Source organism: Tenebrio molitor, chromosome 1 (genome assembly GCF_963966145.1).
Source record: "Tenebrio molitor chromosome 1, icTenMoli1.1, whole genome shotgun sequence".
Lineage (NCBI taxonomy): Eukaryota > Metazoa > Arthropoda > Insecta > Coleoptera > Tenebrionidae > Tenebrio > Tenebrio molitor.
Genome location: NC_091046.1, coordinates 38,942,032 through 38,965,752, shown reverse-complemented (window position 1 = coordinate 38,965,752; position 23,721 = coordinate 38,942,032). Strand labels below are relative to the sequence as shown.

Sequence of the window (23,721 nt, the reverse complement as noted above, 5' to 3'; positions counted from 1 at the left end):
CAAGGTTGGTTTTAAAAATAAATTCAGATAGTACATATGTAAGTATATATATTATTTATTTATTTTTGCATTTTTAAAAATGAAGTTAAACAGTTCAAATTAAACCATAACAAGACTACCAAGAATTTGGAAAGATAATTCAGACTTCAGTGTTTTTAAATATAATACTTAATTTTAGATTTTTCTAGAATTATAAAAAAAAAAAAATTTCTTGGAGCTGTCTTGACGAACTTGATCACAAAAAGTGGTCTCTAAATAAAGTATGATTGAAAAAGTGTGTTGTGTAAGAACTTTTTCAGTTTTTACATTTTAAGCCCATTATTATACGCTATACTGTATATCACGAATCAAAAACTATGTATTAAAAAAAAGCAGTCTAATTTTGTCTCTCATACTGCTTCAGTCCCTGTTCCGGAGCGAATTCTGACGAGAGGCGGCTAATTAAGGGTGGCGTAGTTTAAAAAAGCACAGGTGATGCATGTGGAAGTATAAAATAACGTCTCCTTTGATATTACTGTTGTTTATTACCGCCGACGTAGTATTAAGTTATTTTCTATTATGTGGAGAAAAACATTTTATCCGACCTGACGCAAATTACAGGAAGTACTTCTCATATTTCTTTGTCGCTTCAGTCGTAATCACATCTTGTTGTTAAAATGATTATGAATCCTTTGTGTTCGGCGCTGACAACGACCAAACACACTCCTCGAGTCCACGTACACAAACACGCAAAAACTATAGAATACAAATAGACGAATGAAAATCTATCAGAGAGACAAAGTGATGGTCCTTGGTCCGTGTAAACAGAGGCCAATAAAGGACGACAGTTATTCCGGTTGGCAACCCCAAGAGTCGCCGATCTGGATCCTGGCGCGAAGACGCTGCAGCTCGCCTATGCAAACGTGCCATTCCGTCTGGAAATGTAAATAAATGACGAAACAATCCGCACATGTCGTCCTTTGAGTGCCGTGATCAGGATACGTGTACGTATATAACAAACCGCATTGTTTGCTCGAGCAACAGAGAGATACGGTACCAAATTCAATCAACGACAAACATTGGGTATATGATGCAATGTCGAAATTGAGGCCAACATTAAACAAAAATCAATACTGCAATTGCATTAATCCGAATATCGCATTTCATACATTCAACTCGCAAATGTGGCTCCACAAACGGGGCCGAAGCAAACGCGTCGTTTGTCATTCTCTTTATGTACCTATATATTCACAATTGGGGTACAATTCATAATATTATTGCTGAATTTAATAGTCGGCTTCCTACATATTTTTCAAAATACGTGCTAATGACTAATAAAGCTCTTGTATGAAATGTTGGACACACCCACTTGCCTTTAATTTATGATTATGACATACGGGCGGCGGTACAACTTCACATAGCGCCGCAAAAAAATTGATCGAACCTGCTCGCTTCCTAAGCCTACAGTGGGGTCGTTCCTCGGGCTCGAGCCTCAATACCGTGCACATCTACTGTATGTATATCTATACCTCAGAGGCATACCCGATTGCAACATTCTCAAAAAGAAGCAAAAAGAAAATGAACACACCATTTCGCCGTTTGAGTCAAATAAGCAAACGATCCAGATTACTAAGCTGTATGCAGGTTATGCATTATTTACATAAGCAACGTTATCAGTTGAATCTTGAATCGCCACATGATATTCTATATGTATAAATACATATTTTTTATATCGCATAAATCTAAAAGGGGCAAAAGTGGACTGTAAGGACAGATGTAATGTTGGTGGCCTATCCACTCAGCTTTTTTCAACATTAGATTTAATTTTAATTTGTCGAATATGGCACTAAAGCTCGCTATTTCAATCGACAGTTAACTTTTAATTAGCCAATTATAATTAATTTCCTTTATTTATAAAATAAATGTGCATAACATATGCAACACAATATACGCATGATTGCCTTTATAAATATGGTGTCCCAGATACATTTTTGTCGCCTGTCTATCGACGCTTTGCAAAGGGTACAGATACAGTAGACGTCTTTGCTCAATCCTCTTACCAAACCGCAGTTTGCTCTATTTTTCAGAAAGTCTGCAAATTGTCGGTCGCATTTGCCCAAGAAAATGCAGCAAAGCTATACATATTTAAATGGGCCCCTTTAACTACTTTTTGTTGGAAATTAGAAAACTTACCTGCTTTTAAAGTTCTCGTTATAACTTCTACAACAAATAAGCGGTTGTGTGCTAATTTTCCTAATAAATTTATTACTCATGCAATGGAGGCATGCAAGTCGGTTGTTCGCTGGATTTTACAAAAATCTTTAAAAGTTGCTTAAAATTTTCCCTCGATTTGTTGTCATGCTTTCGCGGTAAATTTACCGTACTGAGTTTAAAGAAGTGAAAAAGTCCTAAGCTCGTATTTATCACGACTGAACAATTTAGGTGTGTGTATACCGTAGACCGAAGTTTAATAGCGTTTTTGCTGTTAAATTTATTTTTAATGGACACGGAACTTTTAAATTAAAAGTTTGGTTAGCTAGTCCTTAAAACTCGGTAAATGTGGTAACTACTCTAACCACTGAATAAACGGAAGAGAAACATATTAAGACAGTTTCTTCCAGTCGAGCTAAATATTTTACAAGCACATTTACGAGGCACCTATTAACGGAAACAGATAAACCGGAGCCAACAGAAATATGTATTTCTGCATCCGTTTTCCTCCATTATTAAAAGTTTAACCTGAATAAACATCTTTTATGATGAACAAGAAAACTTTAATTAAAAAAGTATAAAATTTACAAATACAAAATATTCAGTAATGTACAATAATAACAATGGCTGTAAATACTTCTGATTTTTTTTCTTATCACATGTTGTGTGTAGCCAATAAAGCTTTACAAGAAGGAGTCAATCCTTTTAAGAGTTCTTCAAAAATTGTGTCCTGCTCTTTGGCGGATGGCAAGTCGAGTTCCACGTTGTTCGCCTGAAATTTCAACATGTCCATTTCGACAAAAATAAAAATATCTTTTGTTCACCTTCAACGAATATTTTTGCAGCAGGTCATCTTGCGATTCTTTCGGGATTCCTTGAACTTCCGCGTCGCCGCAAGGACACTCCTTGATTATGTTAATAAATTCCCTGTCTGATTCAGTAGCAGTCAAAGATGACATTGTTGTATCCCCTATCTCTAAATACATGTTTTCTTGCTCGCGATACGGCTCTAAAGATTATTAAGTAATGTTTGTAGATAACATCAAAATAGTGCAAAGTACCTGATACTGATAGGGCTTTCAAAGAGTTGGAGCGTTTTACCACTTCACCGTTCAACTTCTTCAATTGTTTGTTGACCTGATCTTGAATCTTGGCCATCTCTTCTTGGATATCTTTAATTTCTCGATCCCTCATTGATAGCATCGTCACAAACTTCTCTTTTTCCATTTTAAGTAGAGTCATGTCATATTCCAGCCTTGCACAAGTTTCATCTGAGGAAGATTTTTGCTTTTTAAGCTCATCTACTAACTTCCTCAAGTGGTTCATGGTGGGGTTGTCAGTAATTTCTTGCATAGCTTTCTCAAGCTCTTTTTGTAAATGTTGTTTCTCATCTTCCAACTCTTTTATTTTCATGTTCGATATCTCTTCCTGTATATGAAAAGTACACTACATTAGTATGAAAATTAACAACAGACATTAAAGATTAAATGTGAATAGGAAAATAAAATTACCATTTCAATTTCCAAGTCTTTCACTCTCTTGCACAGAAATTCAACATTTTCTTTTGCCTCATCTAATTCTTTCTCTGTCATTTCTTTTTCATTCTGAAGGTTGGTGCACACCATTTCCAACTGTTTGCAACTAGCTTCAAGTCGATAAGTATTCTCTTCCATTATTTTCTGGAATTTTTCTGTGTCTTCTTGGTATAAAGTAGGTGGAGTTTGACATGTCTTAGTTGATGTGTTCTTAGGTGTATGTTCCTAAAAATTGTATCAAGCATAAAAAAACTCCTGTGTGGTATCTTACCGCATGTGGGTATTCTGCCTTCGTATGCAGCAATGAAGATACTTCTGGGGGTATTCGTTTTAGAGCATGCTGAATATCTGATACCATCTGAAGAAGCTCTTCCTCATCTTCAAACAAGCATGTTAAAATCTTGATTACACACAAAAATTAATTTACCTGGCATGACATTTCGGAGCTTACTGTGAAGTTCCTTTGAGAGAAAATGCAAAGTTCTTAGTGGATCAAAACTACTGAAAGATGAAACTTTGTCTTTACTTTTGTTACTCATCAAAAGCTGCCCCCACGCCTCCCTCTCTGCGCTATCCGAGCGACACCCAGACACAGACCTGTGCCTGCGTTTGACAATTTTGACGTCGTCTTCTTTTGCCCGGCCCACGTTGTCGCCCTTTTCCTTCGGCAAGTTGGGCACCACCTGAGCGGCCGGTTTCTGCACGGGACTCTGCTGCCTGATAACCACTTTCGGTTTGGTACGTTGAGCAGGCACAGCAGCAGATTGCTTGACTAAATTGGTGAGTCTTTCTTGGTACGGTCGCGGAACTGGTGATTTTTTTGTTGCGTACATGTTTTCGTGTCTCAGCATTTTATTCAAATATTTCTCACAAGTGTTCCCCTCATTGGTCGAAATGGTTCTCATTCTGTGGCTCATCTTGAATAATCATTACACTTCAATTTAAACAAAACCAAACAAACAACATGAATTTGTGTTCAAAAATATTTGACGTTAGAGGTTAGAAAATTTGTTTTTGTCCGGGTCAAAGCCCGCCATCTGGATTCTTCCAAGGAGCGTGCGCTCTAAACCCCGCTACGCGCGGTAAAATATGCAGTGGTTGGCAAGTGATCAGTGGTGACACGCAAAAAGAAGGGCAGACCGTGAAGTTGATAAATATCGTAGTTTCTGTAAAAAAATATTAAATTATTTATAACTGGTATACGCATAATAAAACATCTTCTCTTAATTAAGTAAACTTTATATAAATTTGCTAGAGCTGTTAAAATAATTAAAACCTACACTTTAAATTCTAAAGTAAATGCCTTCAGGAAATATGGAAAAGTATATGTATGTACAGGTCGTACGAATCTCCGGTTTCATGTAATAAATCATTATATGTAATAAATCATTATTTACTCTATACATATAAAGCGGAATCTTGAAGATGTTAGAGTTTCAGCTACTGAAAGAGTTTTAGCCAAAGTCATCTTAGTAAAATGTGTACGGCAATGAAGATACAATGAGCTAATTTTTTTGAAATTTTTGAAACCGGTCCTGCTCAAATTTGCGCTGATTTGTTAGAAATTAGAATTGACAAAAAAAAATCAAATGAGCATGGACGTTAATCAAAAATTTAATTACTCGGAATGGCTTTATCATTACGAAAATAATGAGCTCACAGATATGTTGCTAATGTATGGGCAATGTTATCACGTTATCAGAATGCAGCTGCGGCGTCCAGAGAGTATGCAGAGCGATTTCCAGAAAAACACCATCCTGGGCCACGTCAGTTATTAATCTAGTACAGCGGAGAAATAGACATGACCGGACCGGAAACCAATAAAAATATACAATCAATTATATCCGTTAATACAAACATTTTACTAAGAAGATTTAGGCTAAAATTCGTAACAATAATATATAGTATCTCGTGTTACGAGGAACGCCTCAACTTCGAAAACACCCTGTATAAGTACATATTTTTATTTTCTACTACATGATTCATAACTCCTTTTTAAAATAAATAAAAAAAGCTGCAAAAAATAAGGAAATATTCTATTAAATCGATTTGAAATTGTAAAGTTAATAAAAAAAAATTAGAAACTCAAATACGAAGGCTTAAATTGAGTATAGAACATTAGAAGAATTTTTAACAGCAGTCTTCACGAAATGTCCAGTTAGAGCTCATCGAATCACATGTGATCATATTCCAAATTAAAAATTTCAAATACTGCCAACTTCAAATTTTTGTACAAATTTGATGATAAATTTGCTGAATGTTTGGTTATGTTGTGGTCGAGCTGTATATACAGTTTTTTTTTTATGGAAATACTTAAAATGACCACAACCGATACATACCGGGTGTTATAGAAGTCCGCGTAGTAAATTTAACCACCAATAGGACCCGTCAAAATAAACATTTTTTTATTTATCCTTTTTTTCTACAAATTCTTCTAAACAGATGCGATTAGTATTAGAACAACGATCCTCTTTCTTCAAAAAACTGTAAAGTTTTTACCGCACAAAAACATTTTCACTCACTCTTTCTTTCAATTGATGATGATTATCCCATGAGCGAAGTCTCAAATTAAGGGTTACAAAAATGTAAAAAAAATATTCGATTAAAAAAAGATCAATATGTAAAAAATGTTTATTTTAAAGATTTCTATTGGTGATTCAATTTATTACGTGAATGTTTTGTGTACACTTTTTTCTTAGGCAAAAATGAAACAAGGAGTAGATTTTGACAATTTCCACCTTTTTCCGAGGGGTCCTGCAGTAAGTAGGTAGGTACAGTTGCGGCCGTTGAAATCTCAGACAGGAAAGATTTAAACACTCTGTATAAATTCCGAAATTTGATTAGCGTAAACAGGATTTTCATCAAGGATTATAAAGTCAGTGTCAGTATTTGACATATTAGGTCAGAATCGGGCGTAACTTTTGAAATGCCGCAATTATCTGATTTGCAAAAATGTGTTTGACAGAGGGACGGTGTGAGTATAACAGCCATTGCGAGAGAAATTAATGTGGATAATGTTTGAGTGACATTTCGAGAAACGTCACTTTCAGTACCATTTACAAAGCCAAAAGTTTGGCGTTGTCAAAGTGTCTGAGTTTTCAACGGCCGCAACTGTACATAGTGATCAAAAAGAAAACAAATCGGAGCAGGCGTTGTAAATGAACGATCATGTCGTAGCGGAATCCTATGCAAATAAGCGTTCAATGCATGAGCGTAGACAATTTATGGTCTCAAACGCTACTTTATAATAAATCATACCTCATGAATTTTAAACGTTGGAATTATAATTGTGCATTTTATTATTATTATCTGATAATGGAGAAAATTTATAAAATAAACAAGACCAACATTTTACATTAGTAAGGATGGGTAATTTACCAGCTTTATTGGCAAACGCGACGTCACTAGTCGTAGTAGATTTTTCGGTAAAATGTTTTTGAGTGCGGCAAAGTTTACAGACGTTTCCTGTAATTGTAAGCAATAATTATTATCCCAGAATAAGTGGTAAAATGAGTTTTGCCATTGAAGATAATGCATTAATTATTAATAATTAATTAATTTGTAATAGATTTTTCGAGAGCTAGGCAACCAATAAAATGACTGTGTACACTGCTGTGCAGAAAAATCGCGTACACCTATTTTCCGCTGTGTTAAGTCGGTCTGGATTGGCTTTGACTTTTTATTTGTCAGTGTCAAACAACTGTTTCATTTTCCTAATAAATAATAATAAATAAAACAGTGACAATTTCACTGACTGTTCATAACCTATTTCCAAATGCAATGTCAAAATCCACATTTACAAAGCACAAACTACTCGAAAATTTGATTGATTGATTTTTGAAGTGTACGCGATTTTTCTGCACAGCAGTGTACATACAGGGCTGTCCCAAAAATGGCGTACTAACGGTGCACTACGGTGTAGAATAGATTACCGTAAACGTCAGAAAAATGTTAAAAAAATTCTATTGGACTTATTTGCTGATTTGGGGGTATTTGAAAGTGGCACTTAACAGATCAATTATTTTGAAATACATGCATGAAATTGTCATGACAGCTACCTCTGATCGTACATATTATCACAAAGTACAAGATCACTCACTACCAATATCTAATCCTGCTTAATAGAGATTTTAGAAGCTTTGGAAATCGAAAAAAATATTTTAAATCCACTACGGTAACATTGCAAGGTAATAATGTACGAATATATAGTATAATTCAGAATAAGTGGCATCGCGGTAGGTGTTGATTCTCTAAAGCGAGCTTTATGTTATGTCAAAAATTTTTGCAAACATGTGAAACCGTCATAGATACTTTATTCTGAGGTTATGCGTTACATAATTTTGACATGGTTTTTGCCCACAGCAGAGATACCCCAGAAAAACAATACACTTTTCATAAATGAAAGAAGGAAATTCCAAATATTATAACAAGAAAATAAACACAAAACGATTCCATTGATAATATCAAGGCCAAATTAAAAGCGAAGGTTACCAACAGCATTGAAACTAGGGTATTATTAGCAAGGGTCTTGCTGCCAACATAAATTTGAATTTCCAATGCCTACCGCGATGCCACTTATTCTGAATTATAATATATCTTTGTTTACATTGTATTACCGATTTTTTTGTCGGAAACAGTTTTTCCATATTTTTTTCATGTATATTTAAACATCCTTGATAAGGTAGTAAGTAGTTTGTACGCCAATTTTGGGACACCTGTATGTGTACGATTATGCTGAGACAGACATTTCGATAAAACAAAAGATGAGGCACTACTCTTGATTTGTTTTCTTGTTGATCACTCTGTACTTCAGATCATAAGACACATTTTAGTTGACGAGCATCCGTTCGGAACCTGCCTTATTGTCTCCTGAACAGTTTGGCAGTAACAATAGATATTATTTGTGTAACAGCAGAAGCGTGGTGGATAGCCAACAGTCAAGCTGGGGGTTGTCATTGCTTCACATAATTATTTATTTTATCGTTATTGCTTGGTAGCGATACTCATAATAATAACGAAGCTCAGCCTGAATGCCGGTTAACTGCCGGATCAGTGGTGGGAGTGGATTATCATAATATACAGGGTGTTATTGAAATGCGCGGACAAATTTCAACCACGAGCTACTAGCTTCATGTAGAACTCGGAAAAAATATTTTAAAAATTCGATGTCAAAAAATAAAATGACATTTATTTTTTGAGCTACAATTTTTTTTAAATTGCTTTTAGTTTTCTACGTTGTCCCACAACCTCGTAGGTAAAATTTCGGCACATTTAAAAAATACACCTCTATACTTATAATATTTTATAAAATGTACGCCAATGCGAAGTAACCTCTAGGAAATATGCTTTAAAATAAGGAAGCCACAGAGTTCTGGGAATAATATAAAATGAAGCGAAAACTTGAGAAGGAAATGTAGAAGAAATGAAGACATCGTCAAAATGAGGTTACGCATCTGAAGGATTTGTCAACTGGAATTATAACACATAGAAAAAAACCATGATATGCTTGGCCATAAATTTATTTGAACACTCGTTATCATTATTTAGTATGTAAATAATAAATATTGTTTGCCTATCACTATTTGAATCTGTTTTAAAAGAATTGTTAGGAACTTGTAGAAATAAAAAACTTTTGTAATTTTTTTACTTCACGTTCACGTATCTTTTTGAAACAAGGTTAATCAGTTGCCTAATTGTACTTAGGACGTCAAACGGACAAACATGTGGTTTACGTTGGACAAAGAAGAATGACCTAGAAGAACCGACCTAATCCTAGGATCAAAAAATGTACGTCAAAATTTAGTGTAGCAGGAAAAGATATTGTTGACTGTATTTTATGTGAAATTTGATTTAACCAAACAATTTAAACGTCTTCAGATAAAGCGCCGTTCTCTTTTCAATATTTGGAAAAGCAATCGTCGTTGGCGGTCTTCGCGTTGCGATTATTTACGAAAATCGGCGACCTTTCGTCCGAATATTGACAGGTGTCGGGTGAGGATGTGGCGGCGCAAGTCGAAGCGTCTTACTTTGGAACGATGGGCGAGGAGTTGTGATCCTGCAGGAGTCGTCGGTGCGTGAAGGCGGTGTCGGAGGGGCGTCGGTCTGCGTCGGTGTCCATCCGGCGGTCGGGCGAGCGTCGAGCGTCCGTCTGCCCCCGTTGCACTTGTTCAATATGCGGCGTCCGCTATTATCGGAGCCCGGCCAGAGTGCCGACGCCCATCGCCGTCGGAAGCTGACGTCACGCGAGTTGCGCGCGTGTCCATGGCAACCTCTACGTCACCGTCGGGCGCGGGAGCAGTTAATGGTCCAGATTTATCCCGGTTACCCCACATCCGGACCCGTTACGGCTTTACTTTAGTTTACACCCTGCTGGATATCTTACAAAGGGACGCCGCTCCATTTTTATTGTTCCATTATTATTGTTTTAGCTGCGTACTTTTCAGATGATATTTTTTATACTTTTTTATCTCGCCTCCCCTATCGAAGTCGAAGTGGCGAAATGAACAAATAGAAAAATGGGGATTTTCATTTCGCGAACAAAAGCCCCCGACAACACTAAATTTCGCCCGACGATATTGCTGCTTTATTTGTTGCATGCCTCCATATATAAATTGCCCGCATTTTCGCTCAGGTGCCGGAAAATTCCAACCTCAATTACAGAAATATCGCGACGCTTGCATCGACGCCGAATAACGACTTCCCGGAAAAGAATTCGACGCCGCAGATAACGGACGCGCCGCCCCTCTCGACACCAGGACCACATGGATACCACGCATAAATTACGGCAAATGTTACCCTGACGAAGGCTCATCCAACATTACCGAATTTACGGCTGTCAAAATTTCACTCCCTACGGTTACGCGATCTTCTGCTACCAAGACTGATCACGCTGTATTACCTTAAACTGTACGCATGTGCCATAATAAATTGTACGCAATACAATAGACAAACAAGTTACTCATCGATCCACATAAATAAAGGGATAATTTCTCCTCGTGGGTCTTTGTTGCTGAAGAAGAGTCCATTATGAGCTTCATCATTGTAAAACGCAAAAAGGAACTCGATATTTTCTTTAGACAATTCCTCGTACAAAGCCAAACAATTCACTCGCGCGATTATTTAGCCCGAGCAAGCAATTTCTAAAGTAAACTATCAACAATACTCTTGTTTTAGTTTTCGAATAAGATGATAATTCATTTTTAAACCAATCATTCTATTGGGTGATTCAAAATGATTGTGGATAAGTATGGCAACTATGTATGAAAATATATGTGGCAATTGTGTGGATACGATAGAGTTGACATTAATTAAATATGTATGTACTACAATCTTGTCTACTTAATTAATTAAATGATTCTTACTTCATTGAAATGTGATATTGGGGCCATGGTTTCGAACAATTTGCAAAAATAACCTTCAATTCAATATATCATTGAAATATTGTTAATATTGGACGTAAATCAGTTAGATAAACATTTTAATTTGTGACATGAAATGACATTGATGATGCTCAAAATTTATTGCTTGCGACTAAATGAACTAAATTAACATAGAAATTAAATAAACACGCTTAGGGTCAGTTTGTAGAAAGAGAATTAAATATTTAATTTGAATTAAATTTTAATGCGAGATTAACCCACGAATCCGAAACTTCGATTGGTTCAATTTGATCACGTGTTCAGTTAATCTCGCATTTGATTACGATTAACCTAATTTCCCTTCTGTAAACTGGCCCTTAGTTTTTTAAATGTATTCTCGACGCCCTACAAAGTGGTCACTAAATATTTGTAAGCATCATCGTTAAATGAACGTTTATTTTTTTCGATTAATTTTAATTTCAATTAATGAACACATAATACAGGAACTAAGATTTTCAGGGAAGCTGTGGATCTGTTTATTTTAAGAATATGCCATAAAATTATTATTTTTTCTTGTATTTATGGCACTTCTTATGGTATGGCAAATACTAACATAAATTGTGTTAAGTCCACAGACAAATACAATTTTTATACCTGCAGGTTAATTATTAGAATCTATTAACAGTATGCTTGATAATTAAATTAGTTTAGTTGGAAGAATATTAATGCACGTACGAAATATACTGGGTGTCCCAAAAATGGCTTACAAACTACTTACCACCTTATCGAGGATGTTTAAATGTACATGAAAAAAATTTGGAAAAAATGTTTCCGACAAAAAAATCAATTATTTTTATTATTATTATTAACGGTAATACAATGTAAACAAAGATATATTCGTACATGATTACCTTGAAATGTTACCGTAGTGGATTTAAAAGAATTTTTTCGATTTCCAAAGCTTCTAAATTATTATACAAGATTAGATATTGGTAGTGAGTGATCTTGTACTTTATGATAATATGTACGATGAGAGGTAGCTGCTGTAACAATTTCATACATATATTTCAAAATAATTTACCTGTTAAGTGACACTTTCAAAGATCGCCAAATCAGCAAATAAGTCCAATAGAATTTTTTTAACATTTTCCTGACGTTTACGGTAATCTCTTCTACACCGTAGTGCACCGTTAGTACGCCATTTGTGGGATATCCTGTATAATATATAATGCCAAATGTGTGCGATTTGCACCACTAATGTTCAATCCAACGTGAACAGGTATTAGCATACAGGATGGTCCAACACTTACAATTTTTGCGATTACACGTTTAATAATTGTCCAAAAATTCTGAAACTCGGTAGGCACAATCTACAATTAATATTCTATGATTGAGCATGATTAATTTTTTTCAATTAAATTTTTGTGATGGAGCTAACTTTATAGCGATTTAATATCAAATTGGTCCAAATATTGAAAGCTTTTTTTTGCTCTACTAGTTACAGAACTCCTCACCTTTTTGATTGATCCACTTCCGACTTTGAATTATAATTAGGTAATAGTGAAAATTGCGATCAAATATCAAGTTAAAGAAAGCTGGAATCCAAGACCGTTTATGGTAGAGCTGAATAGGACAGCTCGTAATGTGATGGCCCCCCAATAAATCCTTTTGACGCAGGGCTGTCGGCTCCCGCGAAACCATTTTTCAGGTCAGTACTGGTGAAATTCCAGTTTATTATAGAACACGATTCGCAGCAAGTAAAGGATTTTTCTTTAAATGAAAAATAGATATTTTACAAAACTGAATATTGAATAATTTCAACTTCATTACTTAGTTTATTTGAAAATTTCTTCAGAATGTTTGCCAAAATTGCTAGGCGTAAAATAGTCGAGTTCGGCTCTGACAGGCTAAGTACCTGCAGTTTGGCGATGGGGTATTGTAAATCTTACTTCTGGTTTGGTTTGTGATTAGACACTTAGTGTAACTGCGTCATAAATTCCTGTCAGTTGTGCGGCACCTTCTTTAATTGCAAATAAATCGGCAATGTAATGCGTTTTAATTTTTTTTATTTTCAGATTTCTGTTTTCTGTATTAGTTTGAACTTATTTAGATTAAAAATTTTTTTTTGAATTTTGATTAATTTCACTTTATCGCCTCTTGACGCGAAACCCAATTGATAATAAATAAAATAATGGGACAGGCTTATAGCTCCATAATGTGTGTCTCTTCCTAGCCAAGCGTAAAATTTTTTCGATAATTAGAAATCGCGTAATCGCAAAAATGGTAAGTGTTGGACCACCCTGTATAACACACGTGTATAAGGGCCCGTATACTCTCGTCGCACGTACTTTAAAGGCTTCCTTATAAACTTGTATCATAATATACTATTACTGGGGAAAGAAACACAAAATACCAAAATCTAGATTTGGACCATTATAAGAATCCTCCTATTTAGAACACTAAAACTTTACCTGTTCATTAAGTTGGACAATTAATTAAGACGCCAAATTTTGTTTCCATTATATTATTTACTTCTTGTTTTATTTATCAGTTTGTTGTGTAGATAAGAGTTTTTTTATACCTAGCAAGTCGTCAACAATAACAACGCGAGATCTGCCAGTCTATTTGTCAGTTTTATAAGCCACTTCTCCCTATCTGGAAATCTTAGGTACCCCAGCAGCTTTACGGCCTGCCGCAAAACTCTTTTCCTTACCAGTCGAATGACTCATTGGCCGTATTAAAGCACCGATAATAGATAGACGACATTTTGACCATGTCAAATGGTGGAATTTATACGGAATCCTTAACACGATGCTTTCTCGAGTATCATTTATTTTGGCGTTTTGATAGAGTCATTTATTTTAGTGGCCTATAAACAACATCAGTATTCTAGAGAAAGGACCATAAATTTTCGAATGCGTGTTGGTTTCAAGAGAGACAAGCTTTAGCCTCGGTTCCAAATTCACACAAGGATTTCACTTGTAGTCGTCTCTTAGAAATTGCATTCTTGATTGAATATTCAGTCTGGCACCTCGACACAGTAATAGAAACGCCACTTCCATCACCACCCTCTATAGCACTTGAGAGAGGCAGAAATTTTGATCTCTCCTCCATCACTCGAACAGTTTCCACTTGTACTTTTCATGGAGCAACTCTCGAGACAACTTTTCCATTTCCGACGATTTTTACATTTATGGCGCGAGGGACTTCACGGAGTACCAAAAAAATAATTGAACCAATGAATTTTATGAATTACAAAGATCCATGTCGAAAAGAACATTTGCTTCTAGTGAAGGTAGCACATAATAGCAATTTACAAAAAATATCCACCAATCTTGAACTTAAAATCTCTTTAGTGGAATTAAAACTTTCTAAAAATACTAAGAAATTATCAAAAAGTGCTCGATAATAAACAAATTAATTTTTTGTTGTTGATATTGAGAATTTTGACATAAAAGACATTGAACAACGTTACTAAATGTGTATAATTTTTACAACAGATGATGATGAATATTTTTTGTCAATGTCACAGCTAAAATTAGGGGAACAATAATTAAATTTAAAAGTAATCACTTTAGCTATACTTTTGTAAATTTAATTATGTTTGCTTTGTGAAACAGAAATAATTAGTATTTAATCATATTTCTCATTTCTCATATATAAAGTTTAAATTTTCGATATATTTTACTGACTTAAAAATAATAAAAATCTTACTCATATTTTTTTGTTTTTTTACACATTTTGTTCAGTTATAAAGTTCGGAATAAATTCGATAAAATTTAAATATTAATTTCTGAGAAAAATCCTCGAAGAGGTCAACTTTGTTTTTAAAAAGTGCATATTCTTCAGTACTTTACTTATGTTGACAGCTTTTCATCTCTTAATTATGACGTCATCAATAATTTTTTTAAATAGTAACCCCCACTTTTTTCTTTTCTTTCTGATAGACCTTTATACTACCTAAACGATGAGTGAAAGAAATTAGTATCTTACATAACAATTTTTTTGAGAAAATGACAATTTTTATTTAAAAAATTTAATTTAATTTTTGAGGTAAACATTTTTTTCTATGGGTTTAGTTAAAATCAAAGGTTTATTTTAATAGACCAAATAATTTAGAAGATTTGCGCTGAAACGGAACAAATAAGCCCGGTCATTATTGAGCGCAGTGTACAAAGTGTCGGTGAGTGCTAAATGGTTGGCGGGAGGCAATTTCAAAATTTGCGTTGAATTTTATTCTTAACCTTAGATGTTTGTTTGTTTTTGTTCTGTTAGGTCAATTAAAATGTTTACAATAAAAATTAAATTAAATTTTTGAAGAAAAATGTGTCATCTTCTCAAAAAAATTGTTATGTAAGGTATCAATTTTTTTCATTCATCGTTTAGTTAGTAAGAAGGCCTATCACAAAACAAAGTTGACCTGTTCGAGGATTTTTCTCAAAAATTAATACTTACAATTTTATCGAATTTATTCCGAACTTTACGAACGTACTGTATAAAGTGACTCCTCATATAATAAGATATTTTTTAATAAATATGTAATTTTGAATTTCTCATCTAATAACATTGTGAAGTCTAAAAATGCTCAAGAATATTCCAGTAATGATTTACTATCCTGACCTTATTTTATATGCGATCATTGGTGTTATTTTTCTTTTTATTGATATAAACATGTTTTCGGTTTTCTTTTTTCATAGGACCAGCCCCTAAGCGAAGTTTTCTGTTTTATGAAAATTGTACCTGAAAATAATTAAAACATTCACTTAACCCAAAGAACAAAAAATATTTAAAAATGTAAAAGTAAGACATTAAGAAACCCATTTTGAAATAACATTTTTAAATACATCTAATATTTGTCTGTGACATTATTTTGTGTTTGCAATGGGTAAAAGTTATTGAAGTTGTTTTCACTCAAAAATTTCAATTATTAAAGCTTGGTTGTTTTTGTTATTGTCCAAAAGATTTACATTTAACTTAAAGAAAGTTCACAATTTATAATGGAATCCAAGCAGCTAAGTTCGGAAACACACATTGTCCACTTGTCTAGGGAAAGAATAATGTAACTATGGAAAAATGTACAAAGTATCTATAAAAGAACGTAGGAGGAATTCGAATATATTTGGTTTTTGCCGCTCTGTAGCATATTGTGGTACCAAATAGACAAACAGAGGTTATGTAAGTCCATTAATGACAGGTTTTTAATAAGGTCTGTTGTAAGATGAAGAGTACCTAATTAGAAAAACTGAAGAAAATTACAAGCAAAACAACTGAGACATCGAACTCACAACTGAGGCTAAAATTTAATAATTTGACATTTGATTTTTGACATCTGATTTGACGGCTTCAACGATTCGACATAGTTCGAGACACTAAAATTATAGAGCTTCACACAATTCCACAGGACTCTTGATATACGTTCTTTTATAGACACTTTGTATTTATTAACAAACTGAGGTTGACAATTATTTGGGATTTCGTGTTAGTTCGCTGACCATTTCTTTTACTTTGTTTACTTTGATGATATGAAAAAAAAAAAGTTAAAAAGTTAATATACATTTTCCGTTATGATTGTAGTTGAAGCAGGCCAAAAATATTGAGTTGTTTTGCGAGCAAGTCTAAAAATATTGAGTTGTTTTGCATCCAATTTAACTCCTATGTGTGAACAGTGTGTACTCACTTATTCACATCATTTTGATGTTTTTTATATGGAGCGGCTACCATAAATTTTACATTCAGTTTTTACACCTACTTGGACCACAATCATTTATAACAACCTGTACATAGCTAAGTCTTGGGAAAGGTGGTTTCTGATTTCGTGTGAAAGCAACGAATGCAAAAGGATAAAAAAAAACAGATGGCAGGAAGTTGAGTTTTTGGCGGCAAAAAAGGTTTCGAAATGTCGGGAGCAAAAATGAAGAGTGGTGCAAATCTGGAGGTGTCGAATCGGGATTTAGGTGGTCCTTCGTCGCGGGGCTTCGTCATTGTCGCTCAGATCCAGAACACGCGGGCCTTGATATTAGCTGAATGCGATTCGTAAAAGCTCCGCTTGCATCCGCTATTGTTTCAGAGGCTGTCGGTCTTTGTCTGGATGCGCCCGTTTCTTCCTTTTGTTCCCTAAATTAAAGGACGATTCCGCAAAGTTCCACGCTGTCATCGCGGCGACGATGCGGCGCACTAATTTTATTATGACTCTCCTCAGCTCTGTCATCTGCCAGGGCCAATGCGAAGCTGGCGTCTGTAATGAGCCCAAACAATAAATTACTCGCTGCGTTCGCCGAAATCGCAGGATTCCGCATTAATGGCCAATTACCTGCAATTTATAATTCTCTTTCCGAAGCAGCTTCCCGAGGGCTCAGCCTCGGAAACGCACAACTCACAGGAAGAACATCATCTGCGCCAGAATTTAGAATCGATCGTAACTTTTCGGCGAGAATTCGAATGCGATGCTAATTCGGCTAATTCGTTTTGCGGAGTCGATTTTTCAGCGATTCCACCTGAAGATGTGAAGGGGGAGATTCCGTCGCGTCCGAAATAGTGAACGGATAAAGAACTCGGGGGAAGAAGATACACATTAAATACTCCGGAACGAAATTGCATTTTAGGTACATTACAAGTGATTACATTACAATGTTCTTAAAATTTAATATGGCTGTTCATATCCTGGCTCGGGCACGAACCATTCATTTTCTTGGCCGATTAAACATTGGGGAGGCTGGATAAAACCTAATAATTTACGAAGCTTGTAATATAAGGAAACAAAAATAATTCGCAAATCTGCCGCTTTTAAAAATGAAAGGGAACAGTTTCTAACGTTGTCTCGTATTTCATACCGCAACATTTAATAACCAGTCACATACTCCAAATATAATTCAACTTTCTTTTAAGTCCACTACAACCTGATATACAGTGTGGAAACTTTAACTGGAATAAAATTCATAACTCAATATTTCTAGAATTGGTTGCAAAACAACTCAATATTTTTGGATTCAATCGTTAAATTAAAAAAACTAAATAAAATTGTCATCACCGCACTTTTCACCTAAAAAATGACAGCGACAGCGACAAAAATTGACAGTTCACATGAAGGCGGCAAAAATTTCGTAACATGGGCGTGGCCTACTTCGACTAAGTACAATCATTTATAATAACCCTGTATATTTGCGATTTACTGCAACTACATTTATATGATTTTACTAGGTATTCTTACGTTTTACATACTTACAATTTTTTCCTATTACACGTTCACACGATCTCACAGAGACGCTTGTGACATTTAACACTTTAACAAAAATTTGTCCTCAAAACACAACTTACATCACCCAATTTCATCAAATTTGCACTAGGGAGTGGACGGATAGGGATGACCTGGGTACAGGTTTAATACCGATGCAATTAATTAATTTTATTTAATTAATTTTTAGTGGCATGTATCACTTAGCATGATTCTGTGATGCAGCAAAACCTTATTCGAAGTTTAGTTCGTCTTGAAATGCAAGTCTTTTCATGTAAAGTAATAGGAATCGATTTAAATTAATGCATCGTGTTGTCACACATGTACCTACAATTCTTCTAAATCGTAAAACCCAGTGTTCCGTTTTTATTGTTTTCGTGAGCGATCCAATAGTGGAATTGACAACAATAACAAGACAAATAAAAAATTTATGTTTAAACTGCTTAGTGGTACTAGTGTTTTGCTACCTTATATTTTTGTCCGTGCACGCACCTGATGACCCTTATTTTTGACATTTTTTATTGAACGGGTTTGTGGCATATCACGGAGTTGACAAGCCGTAAAAATTTCTTCTGGTAGATTCGTTCGTGGTGTGTCAATCCTGTGCCGGGTTACTGGCCTGTGCAGCAATCGAAAGGGTCGCAGTTAATTTGTTGCTCCAGATACGCCAAAATTTCAACCAAAAGGCAATCCATCATTCTAATCAACAGTCACTTTAACACCTGATGTACGCTGTTTCACGTAAATTAGGTTTTCGTGCAGATCCGTTTTAAAAATCGCATTTAAAAAGTTCGTCGAGAGATGGTGAGATTTGTTTCCGCGTGGTATATTTTTGACAGTGAAGAGGTGAAGATTATGCGGGATGGGGGCCGTTTGGCTGCGGTCCGCCTCGGCCGGCGCCTTTTTAATTAGAGTTTGTCGTATTGAACAATCAGAAATAAATAACAATTCCGCAGTTCAGTAGCAGAATGCAGAATGTGAAAAGGGTTTGTCCAAAGCCATCTGGTGCGTGACTGGGTAACTAAATGAGTGGAAAATAGAATTACAGCTGGTGCGCCGAAACCACGACACCCACATTACACGTGATCGGGACGATCTACGCTCGCGAACGCCACTGGACCAGTCGGCAAATAATAATTTTTCAATTTATACGCAATTCCACGAATTAAGCAAACATTACCCCCATTTAACCCGGCCCAATCAAACCGCGCCAGATACAGGATCCCCCATTTTCTGTTTGAGTATCGCGAACAAAACGTAGCCGTCTTCCAGTTCCGGTTCATTTCACCGCGAAAACCACACTTTGAAGGCGTCAGCTCACCGAAATTTGACACCACTTGTGCATGAAAAAGATTTATATTCGGGTCGATGCACTGTCTTTGTAACTCGCAAAAAGGGAAACGGAGGTGGATTGTAATAAGGTAAAAGTTAGTTTAATTCGGCGGTGTGGTGGCGAGGCTTTGTAAATTTTCTTAACAATTAAGTCCATCAAACTGGAAGGATAAAGTTATATTTGGCGGATGCGCCGGGGCTCGCTCTTAAGAAACTACCAGCAAAAGTTGGGAACTCGGTTCGGCTTTATATTGTGCGTACCTTATTCATTATTATGATTATTAAGCAAGTTTGCGATGAAATCTACTAGTGGCCATTATCTTATTGCACGATGTACAACGATTATTGAATTCCGTCTGACTCTGTGATGTTCGGTTTACGTGTATTGAATTTCTTAACACTTCTATTTCTTGTTTTGTGATTTGCCTTGTATGTTTTTCTGTAATAATAATGAAAAAACAAAAATATTCAATAACATATTTCCTAGAAAATCATCACAAATTATAATTATTTTTAAAGGTATATCTTTAGCAAAAACCTATTAACAAAAATAAATGTATCGATCTAACGATAAAACTAAATAAATCCCGATAAAATAAAATATCGTATTTTCTATTGATTCGATAATAATAATTAAAGTACCCACGGAAAAAGCATACAAGTCTTGAGGAGATTTTTGCAATTTTTTGGCTGTGTAAATTTACTTCATATTTGTCTCCGTGTTTTCTCATATTAAGTTGTCACTTATCAGGTAAGAATTTACAAACGAATAAAAGAACCCACAATAAACCTTGAAAATAAAGAATAATACTTATAATGTTGCAAACAGTAACATTAGAAGGGGCATTAAGTACATTTTTACTGACTGAAATCGAATTATTTCAATTATCTGCCACTGACAATGACAGTGACATCAGGTAAATGGTAAATCTGATTTACACAAGCAGATTGTTCGTGTATGCTTTTTCAGTGAACAGAAGTGTATTGTTGTGTTGAAAAAATCGCGTACACCTATTATTTGCCTGCGTAATTTTGTTGTTCTGGAGTCTATTAACGTCATATTCTGACACTTAGGTTATTCAAAAATGTCAATAGTAAAAGTTTCTGAACAAGAAAAGTGGGAATTTAGTGCAGTCTATGCCACGTAAATTATTCAAATATTCAAATATTCAAATTAGCTAAAAATTAAGACATAATCTGTCTTATAACTTTTGTCAAAATGACAGAAAAAGTCCGTTTTTAAACCATACAAAAACCTATTGCTTACTAGATTTAAATGGTGTACGCGATTTTTTTAATACAAGTGTACATGTATCATTATTCATTGGTCCCAGTGGATTTATTTTTACTATTTGTTATAAGAATCGTTCTACAGAGCGCCCAGAAATGTGGTAGCAAGTTTTTCGATTGGACCTTTTTTATGCATGGCAACGTCGCTATCTAAACTGAGATAAATAAACGTCAAGAATTGCTAAACGTAAAACATTCAAATTTAAATTTTATTATACTTATTGAAAATATTCAAATTGACCACCATTATGCTCAATGCATAACTGAACCCTTCCAGCAACATCTCGACAAATTTTAGTGCACAAATCGGGGGTAAAAATTGTTCGGAAAACCTCCTTAACATATTCTTTTGAAAAAAATCAAAAATTGAATGTTGCAAGATTGAACAAATTTGGCTTTTCGAAAGCGCCATCTTGTGACACTTTGTGTAAAAGTTGCTACCACATTTCTGGGCGCTCTGTAGATGGCTAGTAGTGAAGGATAAAAGACTAAAGTAATCTGCATAGGCGATAACTTCCATCTATTAGGAACATACATTCTGGCTGACATTTCTTTTTAATTTTGACATTTAGCCACATTTGCGGTTGCAAAATCTTTATTGACATTTTATTTTTGATCTGAATTGTAAATAAAGTTCTCCACTTGTAAACTCATTTAGTTTTTTATTTTTCAAGTATCCAAAGTAATAATTGTAAAACGTCAGTTTCAGTTTGTCTAATAATGAAACTTATTTATCAATTTTTCTTCATAGTAGTAAGAAAGTACAGTATCCTACTCGCGGGTAATGGCTATTACTCCCTCGGATGAATTCGTCACTCGCCTTCGGCTCGTGACACAAAATCATCCTCATGAGTAATAGCCATCATTACCCGCTCGTTGAATAGGTAATATACCGTGCGATCAACAATTATTTAGTTTAGATCAAAGATGGCTTTGAGATTTTGGTCGTACGTCGCGAAATGTCTGGAATGCATGGAAGTATTTTGAGTTGCATATACCGGTTTCAATTTAAATTTGGAAATTTTTGCCGAAACTCGGTCAAACAGACAACAGGGCTGTATGTCCATTCTCCGTCATTGAAAACACCATTACGAAAGTAATGTTCTTAAGTTCTTAAGAATTAAATATGGAAGAGAATTGTGTGCAATTTGATTTACAAAAATTATTTCAACGAAAAAGTAACGTAAATGATTTGAGAATTTTATTTTTTATTTGTGTTAAATTGTCGCCACAAATTAAAAATAAAATTAAAATACCCATTTCGTCACTAGTGCCAACCTAACGGCACAGTTCAAATCTATGACGGATCAGTTTTTCATGTTCTGTTATCCGTTTATTCTACAGCGTGATCAAAAATAACTGAGTCTGTTGGCAATGAAACAATTGAAAAATATTTGTGTTTTTTTCTCGTAATTCGCACTGAACGGATGTTTTAACTTGACACGACATTAAACACATTTTTGGTTATGTTGGTTATGTTTATGGTATTACAAAAATGAACCTTTGAAGGTAAATTTCAAATTTGCCAAATTTCATTGTCACCAACATTCTTGATCTACTGCATTTATCAATGAAACTTTATACAGTTACGCTCCAATGAAAAAATGTGCAGAGTTTATTTTTAATAATATGGAAATTGCTCTTAAACAGTAGGAAGCTATAAAGCTGAAGCTCTTTTAACACCTACCGACACCTACAATTTGTAAAAATACCACAGTGAAAAACCCACATATCGGATCGACGGTATTAAAAGTTTTTAAGTATGAATGGGCTTTATTTGTCGTTTTGTTAATGAATGTCGAAAATGAGTGTAATTACGTTAAGCTCGGTTAAGCTGTGGCGGAAGTGCAGTTTCCAGTAATTCGTGTAATATTTAAATTAGTCGTCTTAAGCTGTGTACAGGGGCGATTCATTTAACGGTCTCTGGTAAAACGATCGCGTTCGGCAATCAGTCGAAATCGTCGAAGCAACGTCCGCAATCAGTATTTCAATTTGCGGAAATTTGCGCGCCGATTCCTGCACTTTGAGCATTCATTTTTTCAGAGGTGATATCGGGAAAGGTCTAGTCGTGAAAGCTGCGACATCCATCACGCCTCGCCGAGCCCAATCAAGCGACCACAGACAGCCCCACTTTCATGGCGCGTCCCCCAGATTTGATTAATAACGGTCCGTTCTGAGCGCGAGCACTTCTTTCGTTCGGATTCCTGAACGTACAATTCCAGATTATCACCTGAACGCGGCGCCCCCTGGAAATTGGATGTAGCTCGAAAACGGAAGAAATTTTAAGCTTTGACGTCGTCTGAACGTTTTTGATAAATTTTATATTTTGGCGACGGCTGCACTGAAATAATATCTCCGGGTTAAGGCACGTTTATTGCGCGGAAATTACTTCGACGAAAATACATTCGACGGCGAATTTTCGGCAAGTAATTTATAATATTTATAGGAGAAGAAGGCGCGATAGCTCGCCTCCACGAGACGATGTAAATTTATAATCGCGAATATTTCACTCGCGTCGTTCAGTTTCAAATGGGAAACGTAACCGACATCGCGGTTTATGATCTCTGAACAAGAATAAATGGCTCATTTCGTGTTTCGGTAATTTTTTAGCGACATTAACTGTGGCGGCTCTGCGTGGGCGGGGATTCACTCAAGATCTCTCCGAGCAGTGGGAGCGGCTCGAGTGACGCGCGAGGATAAACGAGCCGGAGTCAAAAAATGCATAAAGATTCAATTTCGTTTCGTCTCGGTGCCCCGTTTGGCCCAATTTTCTCTAGATAGGTAT

At 35.3% G+C, this 23,721-nt stretch overlaps 2 protein-coding genes across 10 annotated transcripts in view; one reads left to right on the top strand and one right to left on the bottom strand.

Moving 5' to 3' along the window:
• Glut1 (Glucose transporter 1) overlaps nucleotides 1–23,721 on the top strand; it is a 201,663-nt gene that overhangs the window by 14,246 nt on the left and 163,696 nt on the right. The gene's annotated exons all lie outside the window — the stretch shown is intronic.
• On the bottom strand, nucleotides 2,732–4,811 carry LOC138130967 (chromosome partition protein Smc-like). Its single transcript, XM_069047704.1, has 6 exons — nucleotides 4,153–4,811; nucleotides 3,997–4,103; nucleotides 3,702–3,950; nucleotides 3,252–3,618; nucleotides 3,015–3,199; nucleotides 2,732–2,962 (listed from the first exon to the last, which is right to left on the bottom strand). The coding sequence occupies exons 1-6, from the start codon at nucleotides 4,640–4,642 to the stop codon at nucleotides 2,846–2,848; spliced, it is 1,515 nt and encodes a 504-aa protein (XP_068903805.1). The 5' UTR covers nucleotides 4,643–4,811; the 3' UTR covers nucleotides 2,732–2,845.

What these genes read in the sequence shown, in the direction of transcription:
- LOC138130967 (XM_069047704.1), bottom strand. Translation starts at nt 4,642, where the DNA reads ATGAGCCACAGAATGAGAACCATTTCGACCAATGAGGGGAACACTTGT. An exon ending in GCTCCGAAATGTCATGCCAG is followed by an intron (nt 4,104 to 4,152) that starts GTAAATTAATTT and finishes GCTTGTTTGAAG; the next exon opens with ATGAGGAAGAGCTTCTTCAG. An exon ending in TGCAAAAATATTCGTTGAAG is followed by an intron (nt 2,963 to 3,014) that starts GTGAACAAAAGA and finishes TTGAAATTTCAG; the next exon opens with GCGAACAACGTGGAACTCGA.